General features: G+C 41.3%; 1 protein-coding gene across 1 annotated transcript in view; it reads left to right on the top strand.

Moving 5' to 3' along the window:
• Positions 1–24,401, top strand: part of HEATR1 (HEAT repeat containing 1) — a 37,245-nt gene that overhangs the window by 12,606 nt on the left and 238 nt on the right. Inside the window, exons 14-44 of the mRNA XM_083606143.1 lie at positions 380–474; positions 1,164–1,375; positions 1,891–2,012; positions 3,042–3,239; positions 4,047–4,218; positions 4,410–4,555; positions 4,831–5,023; positions 5,452–5,624; positions 6,688–6,855; positions 7,919–8,158; positions 8,408–8,539; positions 9,205–9,311; positions 10,217–10,360; positions 10,658–10,773; positions 10,976–11,097; positions 12,302–12,430; positions 13,411–13,644; positions 14,060–14,186; positions 14,653–14,819; positions 15,722–15,768; positions 16,512–16,635; positions 16,876–17,016; positions 17,339–17,634; positions 18,223–18,373; positions 18,485–18,643; positions 19,225–19,359; positions 19,902–20,006; positions 20,105–20,273; positions 21,978–22,138; positions 23,117–23,275; positions 23,710–23,818. Coding sequence (XP_083462269.1) covers positions 380–474; positions 1,164–1,375; positions 1,891–2,012; positions 3,042–3,239; positions 4,047–4,218; positions 4,410–4,555; positions 4,831–5,023; positions 5,452–5,624; positions 6,688–6,855; positions 7,919–8,158; positions 8,408–8,539; positions 9,205–9,311; positions 10,217–10,360; positions 10,658–10,773; positions 10,976–11,097; positions 12,302–12,430; positions 13,411–13,644; positions 14,060–14,186; positions 14,653–14,819; positions 15,722–15,768; positions 16,512–16,635; positions 16,876–17,016; positions 17,339–17,634; positions 18,223–18,373; positions 18,485–18,643; positions 19,225–19,359; positions 19,902–20,006; positions 20,105–20,273; positions 21,978–22,138; positions 23,117–23,275; positions 23,710–23,818 — 4,753 coding nt within the window. The remainder of the gene's footprint in view (positions 1–379; positions 475–1,163; positions 1,376–1,890; positions 2,013–3,041; positions 3,240–4,046; positions 4,219–4,409; positions 4,556–4,830; positions 5,024–5,451; positions 5,625–6,687; positions 6,856–7,918; positions 8,159–8,407; positions 8,540–9,204; positions 9,312–10,216; positions 10,361–10,657; positions 10,774–10,975; positions 11,098–12,301; positions 12,431–13,410; positions 13,645–14,059; positions 14,187–14,652; positions 14,820–15,721; positions 15,769–16,511; positions 16,636–16,875; positions 17,017–17,338; positions 17,635–18,222; positions 18,374–18,484; positions 18,644–19,224; positions 19,360–19,901; positions 20,007–20,104; positions 20,274–21,977; positions 22,139–23,116; positions 23,276–23,709; positions 23,819–24,401) is intronic.

Genomic DNA, 24,401 nt, shown 5'->3' with positions numbered 1-24,401 from the left:
ACGTAGACAGTTCTTACGCTCAGGAGTTAAAGTGTTTAGATAGTTATTCCAGGTTGTGGGTGTAGATATCCTCTTAACATGTTATGGCTTTGTTCACTTAGTTTTAGTGGAGACCAATGTTCTGTCTTGCCACTAAATTAAAATTCAAGAGATTTCCTTTTCTCTCCCTTGAAAGAGAGGAGTTTAATAACAATATTCACAGAGCAATCTAGAAATCCCTAGGTTTTTCTCTTCAAAAGCAATTTCCCATGAATATAAAATGCACTTCTTGAAAATATTTTTTTAGTAAATCTGAAATTTTGCTTTAGACCTACACAATTGCTTCTAGTTTTTGTCCATGCATATATGGTTTTTTTAATACTGGTTCCTTTTTTTCTAGACTTGGTTGCTTAATTCAAAGACTTTTGATGAACAAATTGGCTTCAGTCTGTTGTGTCTTTTTGAAAGAGCTGACCTCTCAAAGGATGAAAAATGGTAAGTGTTCATTTTTACAGTTCCCTTTTGGATTCTTTAAAGGCAACCTTTGCTAAGGGTCTCTTCATACCTTCTCAGAATTTTAGTTATTTTACAAATTTCATTTAATTTCTTGTCTGGAGATCAGGTATACTTTGCTGATTTAGTGGCATATTGTTACTTACTTTATTCTGGAATTATTGTGTATTGAAGGAATATGAATTAAGTGGTTCCCATCTGACAGAGACTTCTGCTGGCATTTGCTGATTTCCCCCTTTCCTCTGCAGCATCTTCTTCAGAGGGAACCTCCAGAATAGTGTGGCAGGTGGCACTGGGGAATTGACAAATATCACCTCCCCCTTTTTTCCACTGGATTAAAGCCAAGGATTCAGTTACTCAAAAAGAGGCAGTGGCAGGTTTCCTAGCAATAAATGAAGAGTTAAATATATAGCATCTTCCATATCTTCAAGCATATAATGCAAGAAACTGGGATTAGTGTTTTAGAGCATAACGTTTCCCCAAACAATACAAAACCTGTGTTAATAAGCTCTGCTAGTAGATGCTCTTCAGCAATGCAGTCATCAGCTTCCATCATATTAAATAACATGCCAGTATTAAAATATTTTAGGAAGGGGAACTGTGTTGCAAAACTTGATTTTGGAGATGTAATCTAAAAGTACCCATTGTTCTTCCTTCCATGTGTGTGCTAGGTGCAAGATCCTGGAGGCTGCAATACACCTTTTAATCAAAGAAGAGATTCTTAAAGAGAATAAAGAGCTCTTAAACCAATTAGTCCTAAAAGCGCTGCCATTTATAGTTATAACTAGCTGTGATTCTAACTCTGCCGAATGGAAAGTGGCACTTTGTGTAGCAGATTCTGGTCTTTGCTCCCTACATCCTTTGCTGAAAGGCTGGCCAAAAGGTAAGCTGTTAAAAATAAAAAAAGGTCCCTAAAATAAGTGACACAGGTTTTTTGGTAGCATTATTCACAGTAAGATAACAAACTTACATTTTTCTTTAAAGAATGCCTGCAAAAATGTGGCTCAAAAAGAAGCAAGATGTTTTTGGTTTAGTTATTTTTTTATTGTTCAGAAACATTTTATCGGTAAAAACTTAGGTTATAGTCAAACAAAATTTACAATAGCATTTTCTTCATTCAGAGAATATAAAATTTTATTTTTAAAGTGTGCATGATACAAAGAAGAAAGGCTTTGGCAACGTGGAATAATTTCTTACAGTAAAAAAAAAGGCAGGGATAAATGTACAGTTGATATGACTGTAGAAAAACATCAATGACATTGCATTTTTGAACATGAAGTGAAGAAGACTATGCTGAAGGCAAAGGTTTTGCAGAATTAGGCAGTCTGCCATTGTCTTTAACCATACTGATGTTGTGTCTGATATATTAATGCTATTTTTTGCTTTTTGGTGAAATAGCTTTCAAAAACGTGGTTAAAGTTTCTAAGTCAGAAGACGTGATAGGTGCATCCAATGCAAAACTGATCAGCCTCTTGACAGAGAACCTAAATTCACAGGATTCTTCCTTCACTTTACAAATGGTATGTTTGTAATTGACAATATTCTTTTAAATAAAAAGTTGTTATTTAAGTTGTATGGCCAGTAGATATAAAAGATGCTTGATTACAGGCATTATCACAATGCAGCAACTTATAGATCCGGAGGATGCAAACTGTAGTTATTGAAACCCAGATTGAATGATGGACATGGAATGCTTACTTTGCACAATTTGCACTGCCTCACATTGAAGGAAATATGCAAAATGAGCATATATGAAGCTCCCTTGAGCAAAATTATTGTCCCTGACATGGTCTGCTCTGGCCAGCAGCAGCACCCCGTGGTCCCTCAGGCCATTTATTTATTTAAAAAAATTATACCACCTCCTATTTTAAAAGCTCTAAGCAGTTTCTATAAAAACGAAAGCAACAAAAATCCAACAACGTTCAGTAACATTTCCTGAAAAAAGCAAAATGCCAGTTGTATCTCACAAATAAAATTGAGCAGTGTACAAAGACATGTTAAAAATTAAGAGTTACATTCCAGGGAAACTTTGTAAGCAGATACCTTTTTAAGAGGGCTTATCACTGTTTGCCTCATGAATTACCCAAGAGAGAATGTTCCGGAGAGTGGTTACTAATGATATGAGTGATAGCCACCAAATTGGAGGACTTTAAAAGAGAATTAGACAAATTCATGGAGGGGGAAGGATACTAGCCATCATGGCTGTGCTCTGCGTCCGTAGTCAGAGACAGTAACACTTCTGAACACCAATAGCTGGGAACCTCAAGAGAGGAGAGTGTTTAGGTCCTGCTTGCAGGTTTTCCACAGGCATCTTTGAGAACAGGATGCTGGACTAGATGGGACACTGGCCTGATCCAGCAGGCTCTTCTTTATGCTCTTAAAACACCTTCCCATCTGTAGCTCATTTTATGTGTTAAAACCAGGTTCTATATATGGCATGTGGATAGGGGAAATACACAGAGAAGCCAAAACGCAGATATTGGCCAACCTTCTTTCTAAAGAACTAATATATATATGAAAATTTACCTGTGTTTTCATTCCCTTTCAAGGTGGAAGGTCTCATCAGTATTGCTGAGGAGTCTCATTCACGGCTACAGAAGATAACCGCTCACATTATCAGCTCTGTTCTTGTCCAGTCCTGCTGCAGTAGATCGCAAGCAGAAGAGCGTCGTTTGCCACTGGCTTTGAAGGTCTTCTCTCTTTTGAGGAGAAAAGTACAAAAATTTGAAGACACTTACCATGCGGAGGTGAGGACTCCTGAGTTTGTAAGCTTGACTGAAAGAAACTGAGAATTAGGCAGGAAACAGAAGGGATGTTTGTTCTGTGGTAGATACTTCTAAAATCTGTTGCATAGTAGTAGGCAGCTTCATTAAGACTTACCTGTATCACGTCAGCTTTCAATCAGAAGTGTTTTTGCTTTCTTTCCAGTACAGCTCTAAACTTGCAGTGGTGTATGGTTATGATGTTTGAAACTAATGTAAAACAACCAGGTTTTGGCAAGGTGCTCCTTGGGCAGTGCGAAGGAAGACCTATGCCTATCAAAAAGGGGAAGAGAAAATTGTAGGCTAGAGGAGCATACTGAGGTCCTTCCCTGAAAGTCAGATGTTGCATGTTCAGGGAGAGAAGCACACAGTGGAATTGGAACCAGGGTGCCAAACAGGAATAGAAATGGATAAAGCAAATGGAAGGCATTGGTGAGCTTCACATGCTTTACATAAAGCCAGGTAAAGCAGTGACCAGTGATAGTGGGAATTGGTGGAGCAAAGCATAGATCAAGTGAAGCTATTGGCACCCCAGGAAGCCTATGTTTTTTTCAGATGCAGTCACTCGGGGACTAGTATTCCAGCCCATCCCCTCCTTCACTAGGCATTGCCATCCCCAAACATGCATTAAGTTTTTAGGAGAATTAACTCAAGGTTTATTTTGAATAGCAACATTCATTTGGGGCTTCTGAATTTAAAGACAGGTGTTTGTGGTATGCATTGCTCTTTAAAAAAAATAATGAAGGCATAGGGAGAACCGCTACATATAAAGAGCGGTGTTTTCATTTTCAGGCATTTATCTGCGATTTCACATCTCACAGTGACCTGCTCTTAGAGGCATTAACAACATATATACAAAAGTTAAATGCTGGAGAAGCTGTGGATGTAGAAGATTCTGTCTTGCTCATCGTTTGGCTCAGAAGCTTTATTCAAGGCCTGCTGCCTCCAGATTCCTGTTTGAAAGGTGACTTTTCGGTTGCAAAATGATACTTTTAAAAAAGTCCTGTTGTAATTGCTATGCTCATTGCATCACTGCACATCGTTTTCTAAAGAATGTGGGTCGTGGAATGGTGACCAGTGCTAGATTTGTGGCCTGCAGAAAGTCTTGTTCTGTTCTGATTAGTCTTTGCTCCCTTTTTCTGTGCATTCATACAGAGTTGTGGTGGAACCCTGAAACTTTAAGTGAAGCGAGCAAAAACTACTTACACCTGCTGTTGGAGCTCTTTGACATTCTGGTCTGTGGAGCTAGTGAGGGAATCTATGCTGATCATTTTCGTGCAATGATGAAACTTCTGTTTCAGGTACCTTGTCCCTTCCTCCACCACCCACACCCTCCCAGCTGATTTAAATCCATATATCTTAGAACTTTTTCCTGGTTTTAATCTAATTCATGCACTTTTAATACATTTATTTAAAATGCTCATTTGGTCGAAGTTTTACTGTAAGTTAGTTCCAGTAAAATGAAATGTAGGTGTTTGCCCGGTCAAAACCAGAAGAAAGCAACAAATGACTGATGGGTTTCTGTGTGCGCACACACACCTGTGCACATTCAGGACTTTCCTTTTTTAATTTGAAGGTACATTTGAAAAATTCAGATCGTGAATTCAGATTCCTCTCAGTCTTATGGACGTACAGTTATAACCTCTCAAATCAACTGAACGTTGTGATGGATGCCGTGCAACAGACTCGGGCTTTGTACATCGGGCACGCCATGCTTGCATCGCAGTCTGTGCAGAGGAAAAGACAACTGACATCAGCAGATTCCCCAGGTACTGAGCACTGGTCTTTTTGTCATATTTTGCAAGACTTCCTCCCCTGTTAGGTGGGTGATTTAGGGGGACAAACATGGCACATAGAAACAGAGGGAACCTGGAAGGTGGGCATTGACAAGGAGATGTAAATTAGTCTGTGGAGGACAATTATCTGCAAGGACCTTCATGCAAACCTAGCCTGTGCACTTAATTCAGTAAATGTGCTGACTCTAAAATCCTGAACAAAGGCAACACCCTTGTGTTACTTGCCTATTTATTTACAACTGTTCATCAGGATGCTCACAGAAAGATGGGGCTAGAATGTTTCTGAAATGCAGCAATTGGCTAGATAAATGAGATTTCTCATGGAAAGTTTGTTAGCAAGTTGTTGTTTTAACAATTGTTAACCATCATTTTTTTAACTGTTTCCTTTTCTCCCTTTCCAGTGGTCATAGCTTTGCTGATCAATTTGGGAAGTCCTGTGAGAGAAGTACGAAGAGCTGCTGTAAACTGCCTTCATTCCTTAAGTGGAGTAAAAGAATCTGTATTTCATCAAATCATTCATAATTTAGTGCAGAAAGCTGAGGAGATAATATCTGACCAAAATTACATAAACCAGGTAAGTCTCGGTGACAAAATACTGTGTTACCTGTTTTGAATCGGACATTCACCATACTTGTTTGTCTCCCAGTGATTCTGGCACTGGATGATTTTACCATGTTCAGGAGACAAGTTTTTCAAGAAAACTTCGGACAAGGGTTTGACTAGGAGGCACCACCCAACTTCCTCTCTAGAGCCATCCTTTTTCCTGAGTTGGTTAGAGAAGGATATAGATGACAGTAGCCACATTTGAATGATCAAATAAGATGAGACGGGTGAGGTTTTTTGCATCCACCTTTGGGCCTCTTGCTTCTGCTATGAGAGTCAAGCCAGGAAGCTGCAGCTAGCCATAGGTGACAGTTGCATCCAAAATAGGAAACTATAGTTATTGGCTTTCAAACAGCCAGAATAAGAAGTGATGGTTTAAAGTTGGCTTCCACTTTGTGCTTAAGAAGTGGAAACAATGGTTAACAGGAGCTTCCTCACTTCCTCACATGAAGGGAGGAGTAAAGTGGGAGTAAAGGGATTGCATTGAGGGTTCATAAAGATGGTACATGTCTCAGCTTATTAAGCTAAGATTTGATTGTCCAAGTAATGTGAGTAGTGTCTGACTTTCTCATTGGGGAGTTTAATGCTATTATCCAGCATTCCTACAGAGGCACTGGTCTCTGAGCCCCCAGTGAGCTTCATCTAGTTGCTGACCCAGATCAGCTCACCGGTATCCTGAGGAACGGAGGATGATGAAATGGCAAAATAGGCATCTAGGGTGCAGATGGCAGAAAACACATAATGACTCACTGAACACTGGTGTGAGCCCATTTGAAGTCTTATTCTGTGGCAGCATTGTCAGCTACAACAATATACTTCTCTATCACCATTCCATGTGCTCAGTCGCATCTGACGGTGAAGGGGTCTTGGGAAAAGTGCTTCCGAGTCTCATCAGTCTCATACATTACATTTGGGGGCAAGGGGGTGGTGTCCAGACTACTCAGAACTGTGTTGGATGATACTGATTATACAGCTATTGTGCTGAATAGCTCCTGAATGCCTCACCCCCCCACCCATTTTGTTTTATAATTTAGTGCCTTCATGATTTGTTTGAAGTACAACAAACTCAACACAAGCAAAAGACGCAGCAGCAGAAGTTGTCAGGAGCACTGGAAGCATTGCTTAAGTGTGTGCAAACCACCAAATGTCCTTCATACATTGCAAGGAACCTGATGAAAATTCTTCATGAAGTCAACGGCCAGGTGTGTGGAACGCATTATGTCAAGCTTTTGAAAATGTTCTTGCCCATCTGGAAGCATTTTGTTGTGGAGTGGGACCTTGCTGTTCCTAAACTAAATCATGCCTTAGATTATTTTGTTCCACAAAGCCAATTTAGATGTGCACATTTCAGCTACAGTCAAACCTTGGTTCCCAAATGGCTCCATTTTCGAACGTTTCGGCTCCCTAATGCCAAAAACCCGGAAGTAAATGCTCTGGTTTTCAAATGCTTTTCGGGAGCCGAATGTCCGACACGGCTTCTTCTTGAGTGCAGGAAGCTCTTGCAACGAATCGGAAGCTGCACCTCGGTTGTGGAACGTTTTGGGAGCTGAACAGACTTCCAGAACGGATTGTGTTCAACAACCAGGGTTTGACTGTAAATGCAAATTTTGCATTCTAAACTAAGATGTAGAAATATGGGGAGGCGGGGAGCTAAGTTTTGTTCTGTCTGTTCCTGCAACTGCTGTATTACTACTTCAAATCACTGTGTGGTAAACTGCGATGCTCCTTTGGAGGTGCCCTTTACATTGCAAATTAAAATCCAAAGTATGGAAATTAGGCTCTGTGTGTGTGCTTCTAATTTTTCCAACAGTTTGCCAAATATGCCAAACTGAAGCATACGTAGCAAGGGAATAACACATGTGTAACTCCTTTGGGATCAGCCAACCTTGACCCTCTTCTGAACTTTTCTCTTAGGAGTCTACATCTGGGGTCACCAGCATGGCACCCTGGACCCATATGTGAACTCAGAGACTTCTCTTACACCCACAGGGTCCTCTCCACCTGCTGAAATAAGCCTTGAAAGAAACATTCTTTTGTTGCCAATATAATAGGTTGAGTGGGGTGGGTGAAAAGGTGCCCATGGCAGTTTCTTCATTTTGAAGATGTTTCCATGGGGCCAATAGGGTTGGTGACCCATAAATATTTTGAATATTTTGCCTTTCGGGTACTTCTGTTGCACGACTCTATGCCCTTTGAATGTAAAATATATATTTCTGAATGCTTGTTAAAGAGAGAGTTGATCTTGAACACCTTTTCTACTTTCAGGTGGTGCTTTCTCACCTGCTGCCTGTCCTGGATCGATTATTGGAGAAAGCTCTTAAGGGATCGGAGGGGATGTTAAAAGATGAAGCTCTTCTTCTGCATCTCATCCTTGGGAAGTACAATGAGCATTCGGCTGCCCTCCTCTGCACAAATCAGCGCTGTCTGGATTTGTTCATCAAAGCTCTGCACATCTCACAGGAAGTCTACAAAGGATTGACTTTCCAGATTAGAGCTCTTGGGCAGGTGAGAGAGAGGCCGATTGAGAGTCCCTGTAGTTCTTCCCATGAGAGTCCCTGTAGTTCTTCCCGGTGGAATTCAGTATGTTGAACCTTTAAAAACGGGAAAGTTCCTCTTCACCCGCCCCCATTTACCAACAAAAGGTACCCACATCTGTAAAGCAGGAATAGCACGGATCCTTTTCTTTCAGGATGTGAGCAAAATGAATACAAAGGAATGTTTTTACACAAATTATGCTCTTTTTGTCATTTCTAGATTACAAAACCATTCTTTGCCGCATTGCCAGATGGGAAGGTTCAACAAAAGATATTGGGAGTTTTGTTTGATTTACTGCTAAATTGCAAAAATCCACTTTGTGCACAGACCATCGGCAGTGTTTTTAAAGGGGTAAGGTGGTCTTAATCTCTTGGGATAATGAGAGTATCGTCTTGCTATTTGGAATTAGTCTATATACAATCATGGTAGGATGATTGTGTTTACACTGTATAAATTGCATATTGTGTTGCTCTCAACTTGGTGCTCCATGAAAACTAACTACTGCATGAGTGCTAAATTATGAGATTAAAACCATGGAACAGTTAATAGAACAATAGTACAGAAATGGTCTTGTATATTTGAGTGTGTGCATATGTGTCATTGTACAGCAAAAAATAATATTGCGGGGAAGTTTTTCATAGCAGTTTCTCCTTTCAAAGCAAATAAATATAAATGTATTTAACAAAGTTGCTGTTTCCATATAAGTATGGAGTTCTTTAGTTGTCTTTGAGTTGTGCTCAAAGAGCAAATCTTTTTCCCTTTTTTTTTTAAAAAAAACATGCTTTTAACTAATTTTCAAAAAGAACATAAAAATATATTCCTCACCTCTATAGCAAGTGCCTTCCTCCCTGCCTCCCTTCCCCAAAATGCAAAATCTTACAGGGGAACATTATTCTAAAGTTTTAAGTGTGAGTCCGGTGGATGCCACTGTACCTTGTGTTCTGTTGAGTATGTGATGAAGGGATACCATGTCTCTATAAAATCACCCACATATTTCTTCCTTGTATAATGTTTAGATTTCAGTTGATGCTGAGCAAATTAGTGTGGAATTGGAACCTTTACCGAAAACTAAGAATGTAGCTACTGTTCACCAGACAAGAAGGCAGAAGATGCAGCAGCAGAGGTACAAGGCAACAGAACACGTAAAAGCCATTTGCAAATCTGTGTGCATTCATGAATTAACATGATTAATATTAAGAATAATTTATTAATCACCTTCTACACAGTTATCTCAAGGCAATGTGCAATAAAAGCAGCAAAAAAACAGCTAAACTAAAACAAAATAGACACTCATGGCAAGGATCCATTTATCTAGCAAGGAAAGCCCATTGGAACAAAAATGTCTTCTCTTGTTTCTGGAAACAGGTAGTAGGTGCCTCCTGAATCTGGGCCAAGATTGATGGAGATCCTACTCATTGAGGCGGTCCTTGCATTGATGCTGAGGCTACTCTGTGTCTTTCCTCTCCTATCCAACTAGCCCCATCAAAGCAGCTGATGCTAACTCCATGCAAGCGGGACAGTCCTAAAACTGAAAAATAGCACATATATCCATTTATGCAGCCAATCGGAAGCCACGCTTTGGTTTCCAAACGTTTTGGAAGTCAAACGGACTTCCGGAATGCATTCTGTTTGAGAATCAAGTAACGACTATACATTTAACCAGCAAGATTGTCCAGTTGCCTTTCTTCCCATTTGTGACCCATCTACTTTTTGAGATTATTGACACTGTTCACTTAAGATTCATTTAGTAAGGTGATAAATGATGGGAATCTGGGCAGAACCTTCACTGTAGTGTCCCCAACCTAATAGGACCGATTAACAATTTTTAGATACTGTGAACACTTTTGTATCATGCAGGCATCCAGTCCAGTCTCAATTACAATGAAGTTTCGCTTTGGTGTGCTAGTTCTTCATAGACCATTATTGTCTTTTATATGGGTTTTTATGCAGAGAAACAGTTTCTTTTAGAATTGATTGGTTAAGCTTCTATAAATGGAATTAGATCTCTTCTTTTTCTCCATCCTTCAGAAAAGTTCAGGACCAGGAATGTGGACAAGAAGAAAGCAGTATGAACTGGCACAGAGTCACGCTTATCCTGGAATTGCTGCAACACAAGAAGAAGCTCAAACACCCACAAGCACTGATACCTACTCTCTTCAGCCTGCTGGCTAGGTAATGATGTTTTACTTTAAGAGGGTGGCAGAACCATAATGGGGGACCATCCAGCCCTTACATGTGAGGGCCTCATAGCACCAGAGCGTCCCCACATGCCACCCCCCTCTGGAGACTGGTCAGAAAAATAAAGGGACCTGATGGAGATTCTCTACCTCTCCCCCTGTCATGGATGTGTCCCAAACCAGTATATATGTACCTGGTGACTCAGCAGTTGCCAAATAGCCACCTTCTGATCGCTACCCTACGAAGACTGTTTTTCTCCATCATTGCTTTTTAACTGTCTCTGATTACCAGATGCCTGGAACCTTCTGCAGAACATGAAAATCTGGAATACACAAAGCAGCTAGTACTTGGTGGCCTGTTGAACATTTGCCAGAAACTGTCCCCAGATGGTACCAGGATAAAAGCAGGTAAAGAAAAAAGACATTTAGTTTTGGGTCCCATGTATGAAAGCTTGCCCCAAGCTTTATATACACTTATGCCTTTAAAAAATAAAAAGGCGGTTAGTACAAAAACATCATATATTGGCATGTGAATATAAGTATAACAAGGCTTGTTTCTAATATTGAATTAAGCCTGGCTGTGCTTTCAGTCTTTGCTTTGCTTTTCGAGGTATCCTTGATGAAGAGAAGTTCAATGTCGAGCTGGTAGTCCAGTGCATCCGGGTTTCAGAGATGCCTCAGACCCATCACCATGCTTTGCTCTTGCTGGGTGCAGCTGCAGGAATGTTTCCTGTGAGTACAGGCTCTGCCTTTTTCCTCCTCCTTCTCATGGCTGTTATCAGGGAATGGAACTGAAATTGGTTTCTAAGAAGAAGCAAGACTCTCACCCCTCCACTCCTTTTTTTTTTTTAAATAAAAGATAATCTCCTGGTGTTCCTCTGTGCATTGATTCTAAATCTTATCTCTTTCCTGAGCCATTCCTATGCTTGAAACAGCTTCCCATTTTTGCTTTTCAAGTTGCCTCCTTCAAATCTGATATCATTGTCACAGCCTTATTTGGACCACTCTGACCTCCCCAAACCTCACTTTCCTCTACCCCCGTACTCCATCAATCCCTGAATTCTCCCAGAACCATTGTTTTTGTTTCTGGACACAGACTTGTCACTTCTCTGTTCTGAATGGCACTTGCCTCCTAACGATGCAGTGTTGAAGAGCTACTTTTGCTTTCTTCTGCTTCATAAGAAATGCTGTCCTCTCACAGCAGCAAGAAACTCAGCAAGCCTTGTATTGGTAGATGGGAGGGCCCATCTCTATGCCACATATTTCTGTGTTTACCCAGAAGCACCTATGGTGTTTTTTTAGAAAAGAAATGCAGAGACTTTTGCTGCCAAGATAGGTTCACTGTCTTGCTGTGATGGGTTGTGCAAATGTAGGAAAAGATGGCCAGTTCTCATAAAGCCATTTGGAACCACTCACTTAATTTTTCAGTAGAAAGGAAGGAGTAACTTATCATGAGAAGGGGTTAATTTCCTTCATGAGTATAAATCACCCCATGGATGAGCTAATCGCAGGTGCAAGGTCAGTTGGTCTAGTTGCTATGGTAAATAGCCTAGTGCCCTGACTATATCTGTGATTAATGTATGTCAGCTCAGTAGTGTTTGTTGCTGTGAGTTGGAGTCTGTTTCTTGTTATGTCTTGAGTTGCTGGGGTTTATTTGGAGCAACTGATACTTTGTACTTGTATATATCTGCATTTGTAAAAGCCCACAAACTGTATATGGCTACATCCATAACTGGTTTACTTAGCCTTATCTTCTGCAACAGTAAACTATCTGAACCTTTCTCTCCTTTCATGTGGTGACTGGTACCGGGAGCAACTTCCACTGCGTGTCTCTCTCACCTATGATTCCCACAAAAGTGCATTGTAGGATTGAATACTTGGGGGGGGGGGGACAAATTCTAATGTGTTGTGTGAGTGACTGATTTCTCTTCTCCAGGGTAAAGTGTTACACAACATCATGCCCATTTTCACCTTCATGGGGGCAAATGTCATGCGACTGGATGATGCTTACAGTTTCCAAGTGATTAATAAGACAGTGAAGATGGTTATTCCTGCTCTAATACAGGTGAGCGAAATCAAATCTGGGAATGGGTCACTGAAATACCTTAAGAAATACCTTGCTGGCGAACTTTCCATTAAAAATTATTTAGTGCAGTTTTCCATACTTGATATAGAACCCCCCCAACCCATTTTCAATAGAAACAGTAAAAAAAATATGGTGCTGAATGTACTTTTAGTGTTTAAGTTTTCTATGGTAGTCAATCCAGAATAAAATTTTACATGGTACAGTTATTGTACATGGTACAAAAATGGAGGAACTGTGCAGCCAGAGGGTAGATTATTCTTGATATGAAGGATAGTGGTGGTTAAATAGCACAGGGCAAGTAACTTCAGGGAAACAATACATTGTAGTGTTCATATTAGAGCTTTCTTTCCAGTGATTCACTCTGTCTTTAAGTGGCTACCTAGTCTAACCTAATCCAAACATCTTGCAAAAGTGGAATTCAGAAAATAATTGTTACTAGAAAACCGTCTTCTGGCTTGAAATTGTACTGAGCCTTATGCCCTGCAAGTCCTCTCTGAAGGTTCTGTATTTTCCCAGTGCAAGATAAACATTAGGGGGAGTCAATGTGGTACCCTCTGGGTGTTGTGAGTGGTCAGGGATGATGGGAATTGTAGTCCAACTGATCTGGAGGGCAAGACCAAGTTGGCTACGCCTGTACAGTCAAGTGCACCTGGGTATTCAACAAGTTATACTGTTCTCTCGAGTCTTGAATCAGGCCTGACTTCCCTTCTCCTACTGGCTTCTTGCCTCCAGGACTCACCATTAGCACACACAAGCACACTGATGCCTTTTTAAAACGGATAATCCCTACTCCAGGTCTTTTTGAACATGATCATATATTGAAGTATTCCTGCTGCAATTGCAACGTGGGGTTTTCCTTTGTGTTTGGGGCCTGGTTTTTCTATGGCCTACAGCAAAATGCTGTTCAGGTTGCAGTTTGTACGTACAACATGTTAATTCTTTAAATGTTTCCTTTGTAGGCCGAGGAGGATGGCGGTTCTTCAGAAACTCCAGGGAATGTGGAAGGGGTGGTGGTTAAAATAATCCGCGTGTTTGTGGATGCTTTGCCTCACGTGCCTGAGCATCGGCGCCTCCCAATCCTAGAACAACTGATAAGCACTTTGGGAGGGGAGCGGTTTCTCTGGATTCTTCTCGTGTTGTTGTTCGAACAGCATGTGACAAAATCTGTGGCTGCCGTAGCCAATGGGGAGAAGGTAAGAGGTGTCTTCTGTTGCGTATTCTTTGTTTAAAACCTTGATTTTCTGAAAGGGCGGTACTGGTGGCCCCTTGTGCTGAGCCTTTAGTGTGACAGTCTCTTCCCTGTGGAACTCCTTGCCAATAGAAATCTGGCAGCAGGTCAGCCCTGATTTCTTTTAGACATTGTGCAATTCTGCTGTTCTGAACAGGCCCTCAGAACTTAGGAAAAAAATTATCAGCCAGTTTTGTTGATATGCTATTGATGCTTTTGCTGACATGATTATTGTAGAAGGGTTATGTTTTTGTGTCGTATATACTGTATGGTTTTTTTTTTAGTGAAAGTGTGGTGTGGGTGGCTAATTCCTTCTTTGAAATAATGCAAGTTTCTCCCTTACTAATCATCTCCTACCCAAAATTTTCTTACTTACACAGGACGCTGTTTTGGAGACTGATACAGAATTCTGGATTTCCGTATGTTGCGAATTTAGCGTAATCCAACAGTTACAGAGTTTGATGAAAGTCCTGGGCTATTTAACAAAGCTGCCAGAGAACAAAGAAGGTAATTGCAAGCCCCCCCCCCCTCCACGCCTCTTGCCTAAATACAATTCAGTTGGGCAGAACCATTGGATTGAAACCAGATGCAAGTATTCCTACTGACACTGTTCATAATCATAAACTCACAGTGCAATCCTATGGAGTGGTGAGATTGACTCTGTCATCCACCACATCCAAAGCCCTGTCTGCTCATACTGCTGTCGCCACCCTGCACTTTACAAAGAACCCTCACCGTCCCAGTGTGCACCCAGATAAGAGTTAAGCAAATAAAACATGCGTACCTCAATTTTCAGAATTAATTCATATTACAAAACAGCTTTTCAAGTTGTGCATCTTCCCCCCCCCCCCAAAAAAAGTAAGACTCTATGCCCTGCCTCCTAGTGAGATCTTTTAATCTAGAATTTATAGGGATGTTAAAACTCATTTTCTTGCTTTGGAAAACCAATGCTATTTGCTGGATACTTTTACAGAGGACCCTGGGCAAAAGAAATCGAGGCTCCCCAAGAAAAAACCACAGAGGCAGGAAACGGAGCTCTTTGATGTGGAGTCTCACTCTGGCAAACAGCTGAGGCACTTCAAATTCCTGTCCATTTCCTTCATGTCACAGCTCCTGGCTTCACACAGTTTTGTGAAAATGGTAAGGCACGCAGAACTTTCGAAGGGCTTTCTGTGGTTCCTTTTCCAGTTGTGGATTTGCATGTAATCAATATCATTTTTCTGTGAAACTCACAGAAATGTTTTTCCCCTCTTGACTGCAGCTTCAAATTCAGCGTTTGCTGGTAGTAACTGGAAGTGTACCTTGGACATTGTGCACAAAATAAATTCAGTAGTTATGCCTTACTTGGCTGTAAGCAAGGACTGCCAACCTAGCAGTTCGGAAGCACGTCAATGTGCAAGTAGATAAATAGGTACCGCTCCGGCGGGAAGGTAAACGGCGTTTCTCTGCGCTGCTCTGGTTTACCAGAAGCAGCTTAGTCATGCCGGCCACATGAATCGGAAGCTGTACGCCAGCTCCCTCAACCAATAAAGCGAGATGAGCGCAGCAACCCCAGAGTCGGCCACAACTGGACCTAATGGTCAGGGGTACCTTTACCTTTACCTAAGGACTGCTTACATAAAGAGAAAACTACAATAATAGGGGGGTTTCTGGCTGGGTGTCTTGGGAAGGGAGGTCAGGAACCCAAGCAAGGCACATACAGTGGGGAAGAATTCAATGTAGCACTATGGCAGTTGTTCCATTGCATTTCAGCTTGCTAGATGGAACAATCCCCCTTCTTCCCCACTACCAACAAGCTGTTCTAGAGGTTCTGCCGACACATCCTGACCAATTTGGGGAGCGTGCAGAGAGGAGACATCGTTGCACAGGTTTCTGCTAGCAGGACTCATTCATTGATTCTGGCCCAGTGGTCTTCCCCTCTGATTTTATCAGCTGTACATATTGTGAAATAGCTCAAAGGGAACCTCATTATAATGGCTCGTGCAGCAGATCTGTTTTATTTCCACTAGCATGCTGATAATTCTCCCTTCTTTATCACCTAGGTGGTTGAATGTGAAGACGCTGAGGAGTTAAAGGTCTTTGAGCAAAGGTACATTTTGTTTTCCCTTTGGGTGCAAATATAACCACAGATGTATAAAAGTAGGCAACTCTTAAGTGAGTTTTTGACTGTGATATGGTTAACGTTACTATCTCTAGGCCTCCTCCTTTCCCAGGCCCATATATGCACCTACTAAATGACCTGAAACTATACAGTGGTACCTCAGGTTACATACGCTTCAGGTTACATACGCTTCAGGTTACAGACTCCACTAACCCAGAAATAGTACCTCGGGTTAAGAACTTTGCTTCAGGATGAGAACAGAAATCACGCAGCAGCGGCGTGGCGGCAGTGGGAGGCCCCATTAGCTAAAGTGGTGCTTCAGGTTAAGAACAGTTTCAGGTTAAGAACGGACCTCTGGAACGAATTAAGTACTTAACCCGAGGTACCACTGTGGTTCGTTGGGTAATGGAACATGGAATGAATCTTGTGCCACAGTTAGGAGAAGAATAAATATGGGAATTTTATTTTTAATGTTGTGTAATGAGTACATTTTAAAAAACTCTGAACATGGTGTTCAACTTTTACTTTGGCCATGAAGAACTGGAAGCTTAAAAAAAAATGCTGTGATTGTCCTTTGGTTTTCAGAGTATATATAATTAACCACCATAATTCAGTTCTGTTGCCTTTCTCCTATAAGGAGAGCTGAAACAGCAAAAGCCCCAGCTGAATTTCCTTCCTCCAAATGAAGAGATTGCATTTGCTCATGGTGGTCACTGTTGTTGTTTATCCAGATTGTTGGAAGAAGTTCTTTGCTACATCAATGCTGTGGCGCAATCAGTGGAAAAAAATGCCGACACGCAAACAGCAAAATTCTGGAGGGCTCTGCTCAATAAGTCCTATGATGTACTGGATAAGGTAAGTTTCTTTGGTTGACGGTGATGCTGATGTGAGCTGTCATGCAAACCAAGCAAACATCATCACACTGCGTGCCTGTCTGATTCATCTGTTGATCTCAGGGGGCTGGTTCTTCAACACTTAAAAAGTAAGGAGGAACCCTGTTTTTCCTAGTTTTTTTCCATAATGAAAGCAGTCCCGACACCTGTGGGAACTTCCCTTTTTTTGGCATGGTACATTTCACTGCTACTTTCTTTCCAGGTCAATGCCTTGATGCCAACGGAAACCTTCATCCCCGTCATCCAAGGCCTGATGGCCAACCCACTGCCTTCTGTGAGACGTAAAGCCATGGACCTCCTGAACAATAAGCTGCAACAACGCACACAGTGGCAGCAATCACAAGTAACCCCCATTCTTCTCACTGATTCCTTTCCCGCTTACCATGGGAATTTGCTGTCTCAAATAACCAAATCCCTTCCCTACCCATGTGCTTTTAAAAATGGCACAAAGGGGAAGAGGGTCAAGGATTCTGAGAAAAGCATTTCACAGGCCTTGTAAGGGACAGAAAATACGTTTATGTATAGCGTGACTTTGTGTTCGGCTTTGAAAATGGGATGTTTACATTGCCAGTCCACCCTTTATTTGTGCCTTTGGAGCAATGATGCCTTGCTTGGCACTGAAATCCTAGTCAATGTTGATTTGCCTGCCTAATTCTGTTTTTCAGGTTGAGTTGCTGTTAGAATTGGTTCCCCATCTCCTCGCAGTTGTGCGGCATGATACAAGTGAGGCCAGCGGGGAGCCAGAGCAGGCGATCAACAGGCAGACGGCGTTGTTCAGCCTGAAGCTGCTGTGCAAGTGTTTCGGCCCAGAAAGGCACGAGCCATTTGTGCCTGTGCTGAAAACCGCCATCGACGTGATTTCTTCGGAAAGGAAAGAAAGAAACGTTGCAGGAAGTGCTTTGCTCTGCGCAGCTGAGGTCACCTGTGTGCTTAAAGCACAGGCCATACCTCACCTACCAAGGTAGCACTTTGAACTTGTACAGTAAATAATGCATCTAGTGTATCTGAAGAAGTGTATCTGAAGAATGCATTCAGTGTATCTGAAGAAGTGTGCATGCACACGAAAGCTCATACCAAGAACTAACTTAGTTGGTCTTTAAGGTGCTACTGGAAGGAAATTTTTTTTTTTATTTTGACTATGGCAGACCAACACGGCTACCTATCTGTAACTAATGCATCTAGTGTTTATATAGGACTTTAGAATATTCAAAGCATATTATGTCCATTGTTTCATTAATATTTGAAGGAGCCCTGCAAGGCACGCCATGGAATTTTATGCTCATATTGCAGATACTTGAGCTTAAAAGCTGAGAATAATGACAGATAGGGATGACTGAAGCACAATTTGACTTGGGGACAAAATTTAGTAACTACATGGCAACTTATAAGTCTGTCACCATCTGGGAACCCAAAGTTGAATAACTGCTTTTAAAACAGCCTGTGGAGAAATATATTTGAGTTGAAAACTGTAGAAAGATTGTAAAAAAATTTCAGGAGAGCAGCCTGTTTGGAAATGAGTGAATTAATCTTCTCTGTATGTTACTTACAGGCTAATGCCAGCATTGCTGAAAATACTAAAACACAAAAAGGAGTTGGTCGCCAGTGAAATTTACTTGCTTAGCTCAGTGACGGCTCTATTGAAGGTTGTAGAAACCTTGCCATGCTTTCTCAGTCCGTATCTCCAGAATATTTTGCTGCAGGTGGGTCTTATGTCTTTCTTCAGTTTGTGAGGAATTACGAACTGCTCAAGCAACATCATCTGTGCTGCTTCTCTGGCAGCTAATTAGATCTGCACATTTGCTGCCTTTTAGGTGGTCCGTTTGGAAAGAATTGCCGTTGAAATGGGCCCTTTATCTCCTGTTAATCTACGTGTGACGTCTCTGAAAAACACCCTGGCAACGACACTTCCACCGAGAGTCCTTTTGCCAGCAGTTACGAAATGTTATGATGAAATTGCAATTGTTTCTAAGGTTAGATGTGTTCTGCTTCTTCACTTAAGTAGATGATGATGATGATGATGATGATTTATTAAATTTGTATGCCCCTTCATCCGTAGATCTCAGGGCAGTTCACAACATAAAACTTACAAACGTAGACATATTTTATATTAAACCAAAAAACTGTTTTATCGTGCAGTTTTGAAACCAAGTGACTTTACGTTTAAGGGGGGGGGGCGGAATTCTATCTGCAAAGATCTGGTTTTACTTTCCAGAGGCTCTAGCTGTAATTTGTATATTTCACTTGTGCTCTAACACACTCTCATATTTGGCAAGTGGTTCCTGGTTGTTGTTTTTAAATGCCAACTTAAAGGACTATGAAAGCAGGTGGACCACCGTTATCTTAAATAAGGGCAAACATTTCATAATTGCTAGTCACCTAAGAAGCCTCTGGTTCTAACATTTTCATACTGAATGCTCCTATACTGATGAAAGAATGTTCCGGAAAGAAAATGCCTTTTCCATGTTTATTTATTTCTGTTATCTTAGAAAATAGGTTTTGTCCCGATTTAAATAGATGTCTATCATATACTTGGTTTTGTTTTGTTTTCTAGAACAATCTAGGTGCACTTATGGATATTCTGAAGGAGCATATTGTAATTCTAGAAAAAGACTCACTAGCTGCCCATCAGTCTGAGCTAACAGCGTTTTTCTTGAAGGCCTTGGACTTCAGAGCTGAACATTCTCAGGTGGTGTATGGAAGGTCTTTGGGGAACATGCAGAACTATAATAATTGCCCATTACATGATGTATTCAGCTTATTTTTTGATTGCTCTGGCCAGAGTTCTGCACCCAGGCTGAGTAACTGACTAATTTAAGAAGCCCGACTGTGTGCAGGATTGCACCCACTGATTCTCCATTTTTAGAGATGGTCACATATTGGCCAATTATTGCTCTTGGTGGTTGGTTTGTTTTTTAAAGTGTGTACTTAATATTAAGTATAGTAAAGACACAAGATGAGATCCAGTTGTGGCAGTCTGCTTGCACAATGGAAATCCACTTAAGCAACAGGCCTTGTTTGTCCCTTCCAGCCTCCTGAGCTGATCCAGAGGGTCCTGCAACTCTCTGGTAAAGATTTGGTAATTTTTGGGAGGTGCGGAGGGGGTGGGGAGCAGAGAAAAGATAAGCCCTGTTGCCTGAGGGGAAGCCCACTCTCACTACGTTGTATCTCACCAATAGACTATTAAGTGAGTATTGTAGTGTTGATTGGTACTTTTCGGTTTTCATCTAGGATGACCTGGAGAACATTGGAAAGACGGAGGCTCATATTATTAAGTGCTTAATCAGCATGGTTATGAAGCTTTCTGAAATGTCTTTTAGACCATTCTTCTTCAAGGTGAGTGTTCTGTCCTGTTTTTTAGCCATTTATAAGCCGCCCAGGCTATTATTATTTTTATTATTATACAGAGACTAAAATTCCTCTCTCTGTTTCAGCTCTTTGACTGGGCCAAAACGGAGGGAGCCTCTCGGGAGAGGCAGCTGACTTTCTGCCGACTGGCAGATTGCATTGCCGAGCAGCTAAAAGGACTCTTCACTCTCTTTGCTGGCCATTTAGTGAAGCCATTTGCGGACACACTGAACCAGATCAATACTTCCCAAACAGGTAGGAAGAAGACACTCTGGAATGCAGTATATAAAATACTGCTCATTTTAATTCGTTTTTGTATTTCTCTCTTCTTCTTTTTTTTGCTGCACTCACACTCAGTAGTTTTTTGCAAGTCGAAAACCAGCCTGGAAAGTCAAAATTATTGAAGCAGAATACATCACAGGAATTACAAAAGCTATGCAAGTGTTAGATGATCGGCCTTGTATTTGGCAGTGCCACTTCTATTTTAAACACCTTGTCATAATTTTCATATACTATAGTACTGGAATGAAACTCATGAGATATTGCCAAATAGTCTAGAAAAATATTACTTAGGACTAGGATCTGTAGGGACGGATAGGAAGCTGTGCAGAATTGAATATTCCTTTTTTTAAAAAATAATATTTATTAAAGTTTCAAAAAAAAATTACAAAAATAAGGAAAAAGAAAAAAACAAAAAATACAAAAATAAGGAAAAAGTAAAAACAGTTAAAAAGAAATCCATCTTTCCATAACTTATCTTTCATTTACTTATTTCCTTGACCTCCTCACACCTCCCTTTTTTGTATTCTAGATCAATTGTTTCAGCAAGTCCTTTCCATTCTTGTATTTATCTTATTAATTTATCTTAATATATTGTAACTTTACATTCTGACCTGTTAACAATCCATTCTTCCTTAACCCTATATAACATTACTGCAAAAACCACATTACTTCATTCCAACATCCTTTTAACATTCCTTAATTTTACAATGTTTCTGTAGATAGTCTTTAAATTTCTTCCAATCTTCTTCTACCGACTCTTCTCCCTGGTCTCGGATTCTGCCAGTCATTTCCGCCAGTTCCATATAGTCCATCACTTTCATCTGCCATTCTTCCCGGGTGGGTAGATCTTGTGTCAGAATTGAATATTCCTTTCCTGGCCATTCCCCAACCTACTGAGTCTTTAGGAGACCTTGCTCTCTAAAGCCAGCCTTAAGCACTAGAAACATGTGCATTTTTGAAAGTAATGTTTATGCTCAAAAGGAAGAGAAGACCACATCTGCTTTGAGCAAAGGCAGAAAGAAGAGGGAAAGCACATTAAAACCGTATCTACCTGCCGTGGTTGAATCAGAGGATACAGTCCCTCTAAGTAGATGTCTCCTGTCCCGTGGCAACCTGAGAAGTGTGCTTTTTCTAAACTACTGTTGTAATTACCAGGAACTTCATGCACTGGATAATATACTAGAAGCCAGCTACAACACTGGCACACTGTATCACGCACTGTGGGTCGCAATAGTTTTGCAATAACCAGTCATCAGAGGCTGGATGTTGCTTATACAGTGGTACCTCGGGTTAAGTACTTAATTCGTTCCGGAGTTCCGTTCTTAACCTGAAACTGTTCTTAACCTGAAGCACCACTTTAGCTAATGGGGCCTCCTGCTGCCGCAGCGCAATTTCTGTTCTCATCCTGAAGCAAAGTTCTTAACCTGAAGCAATATTTCTGGGTTAGTGGAGTCTGTAACCTGAAGTGTATGTAACCTGAAGCGTATGTAACCCGAGGTACCACTGTATCTATATAGTGAATAAATTAGCAGTTTTAACCATGGCCTGCCCATACAGCTAATGTCATGTGATGTTCTCCTAATGAGGCTTGTGCAAATTGTAGCCACTGCAAGCGTTACTTTGGTAGTTAAGCAATGCCAATGGTGCCTCATTTCGGTCTCTTGTTATTTTTTGCAGATGCAGAGGAAGCTTTCTTTGATTCTGAGAACAACACTGAAAAGAGCTGTTTATTGCTACAGTTCATCCTTGATTGTCTCCACAAAATCTTCCTCTTTGATTCCCATCATTTTGTGAGCAAAGAGAGAGCAGAAACACTGATGATGCCTTTGGTCAATCAGGTATTGATAAACGTATTTTCGCTTAACTATTGGGCACTGCAGACATTTTTGTTGGGTACCTTTAAATGTCTTCCCTTTTATACATCATACATTTCATTATCGTTCAACTAACAGACGTATGGACGTGAGGGGGGGGGGGACCTTGGCTGCTTCATAATTTTCCATTGTTGTCAAAGCACTATACCAAGTTTAAGCCATGCCCGTAGCATCCGTCACAGGAATTTGTCGGTCAGTAATCACACAGTTCAGAGATGGAGTTAACTCTATATTATCAAAACCACAACCTCCACAGACTTGGTTGAATGTCATGCCTAATGAGCAGAGCAAGTCATTCCCAGTAGTCTTCCTCCGTGAACATAAGTTGCCGAGACTGAAAGTCCCCACCTCTTCACGAGAGCTTTTCCTAAGCAATCAGAGACTGCCTACGTGTAGCCAAACTTTTCTGCACCCTTTTCAATGCCTCCTCTGGTTCTGGTTACAGCAGCAGTCTGTGCCTCTTCACCAACTGGACTCATCTCTGCCTCTTAGCCTCCCCCATCCCACTCTCCTTACTTCAGCTTCTGCCTCCGATTCTGCCACAAACTCTCCCAGCTCACTAAGCCGTTACCCCTTCAGTTTCTGACACCTCCTCTTCCCAGTCCTCTCCCTCTGTCCACTCATTGTTGTCCAACCACCACTCCCCCCGGCTCTGAGCCCTCTTCCCTTGGGGGTTCCCCAGCTGGTCCCTCCCACCATTCCTCTGCGTTCAACCAATCCATGACAGCGTTCTTGCTTAGTCCCATTTTTTTCTTCCTATTAAATGCGGCCGGGGTGGTGCATTAGTTGACAGTTTTCAAGGAAGAGGTGTCAAAGGATTCTAGAAACTGTAGGTGACTGGCAAGGAATCTAGGGAAGCTAGCTATCACAATATTGTAACTGTCTGAAACAAAAAAGGAAATAAATTATTTCATGTGCATGTGATTTGTTTTCTCTAAATAGCTGGAAAATATGCTTGGGGGAGAAGAGAGGTTCCAGGAGAGAGTGACAACTCACTTGATCCCATGCATAGCTCAGTTTGCAGTTGCAATGGCAGATGACTCTTTGTGGAAGCCACTGAACTATCAGATTTTGCTGAAGATGAGGCATGCATCACCCAAGGTATGTGGCGGAGTTGGGTCATAAAATAATATTGCATTTAAGTCACCCTGATGTGACTAAGAAGGCAGATGACTGTCAGTGGTATGCAATTGTTATGTAACCTGATTTCGGATAGTTCCCTGCTTGCACTGCAGCGCCATGCATGTAGAGTGAAGTATTGCTATTGCAAACTGCTTTCGGCTTCTTCTTGCACAACCATTAAGATACAACTTTGTAGGTTTAACTTGAACTGCCAGTGGGACACATTTACTAAAACATGTGACTAAAGTAAGGGAGCAGACTGTTGTGTGGTGGATGATAACTTCAGCAAAGCTGTGATTCTGAATTTGTGCACAGAAACTTGTTATGCTTAGCATTTCCTCTTCAGAAGTTTGGTGTTTGAATGCAGTAACATGCCCCACTGTGATACTACTGGCTGCTGTCTTTTTGCTTAGGTTCGATTTGCTGCCTTGTTAACTTTGCTAGAACTTGCACAAAAAATAAGAGAGAACTACATGGTGCTACTTCCCGAGTCTATTCCTTTCTTGGCAGAGCTTATGGAAGGTAATGTAGCATATATTATTGTCACTGTGAGAATTTCTACTTGGGAGTCTACTTTAAATGAAGCCGTTGCTGCACTTTTCGCACCCTTCCTCAGTGGGGTTCAGGATGGTCCATATGCCCTAATAGAAAATGCTTAAGTCTGTTTGCACATTGAGGTTCCACAAGCACTTCCACAGTGGTTTGTGCCGTGACTTGATGGCCTGTTTTCCTTCTCCCCACTAGTGCTAGGAAGAAATGAACTGCAATCCCTGGGCTTAGCATTCGTCAACTTGTGCACATTTAACTTAAATGATGAAAACTTTATGCGCTTGGCAACTGGCCAGCTGCAGTTGCATAAATTAAACACACCCTTAACAGGCTTCCAGAGCCTCTTTCATTGGGGAGGGAAGTTAATGGCTCCCAATTCCCATCTGCCCCAACCAATGGTCAGGAATGATAGGAGTAGCAATCCAACAGCACTTGGGAGTGCCAGAGATAGCTGCTCACTCCTGTTTAAATGTTTCATAGTGGATGAAACTATTGAGTTCCTTTTTGCCAGTCACTTCATAGTTACTATGTTGTTGTTTGTCTGTCCCCCTCCTCC

Source organism: Podarcis filfolensis (genome assembly GCF_964270895.1).
Source record: "Podarcis filfolensis genome assembly, chromosome: 3".
NCBI classification, from domain to species: domain Eukaryota; kingdom Metazoa; phylum Chordata; class Lepidosauria; order Squamata; family Lacertidae; genus Podarcis; species Podarcis filfolensis.
Note: the sequence above shows the minus strand (reverse complement) of the source record. Positions and strands in the feature narration are given on the sequence as shown.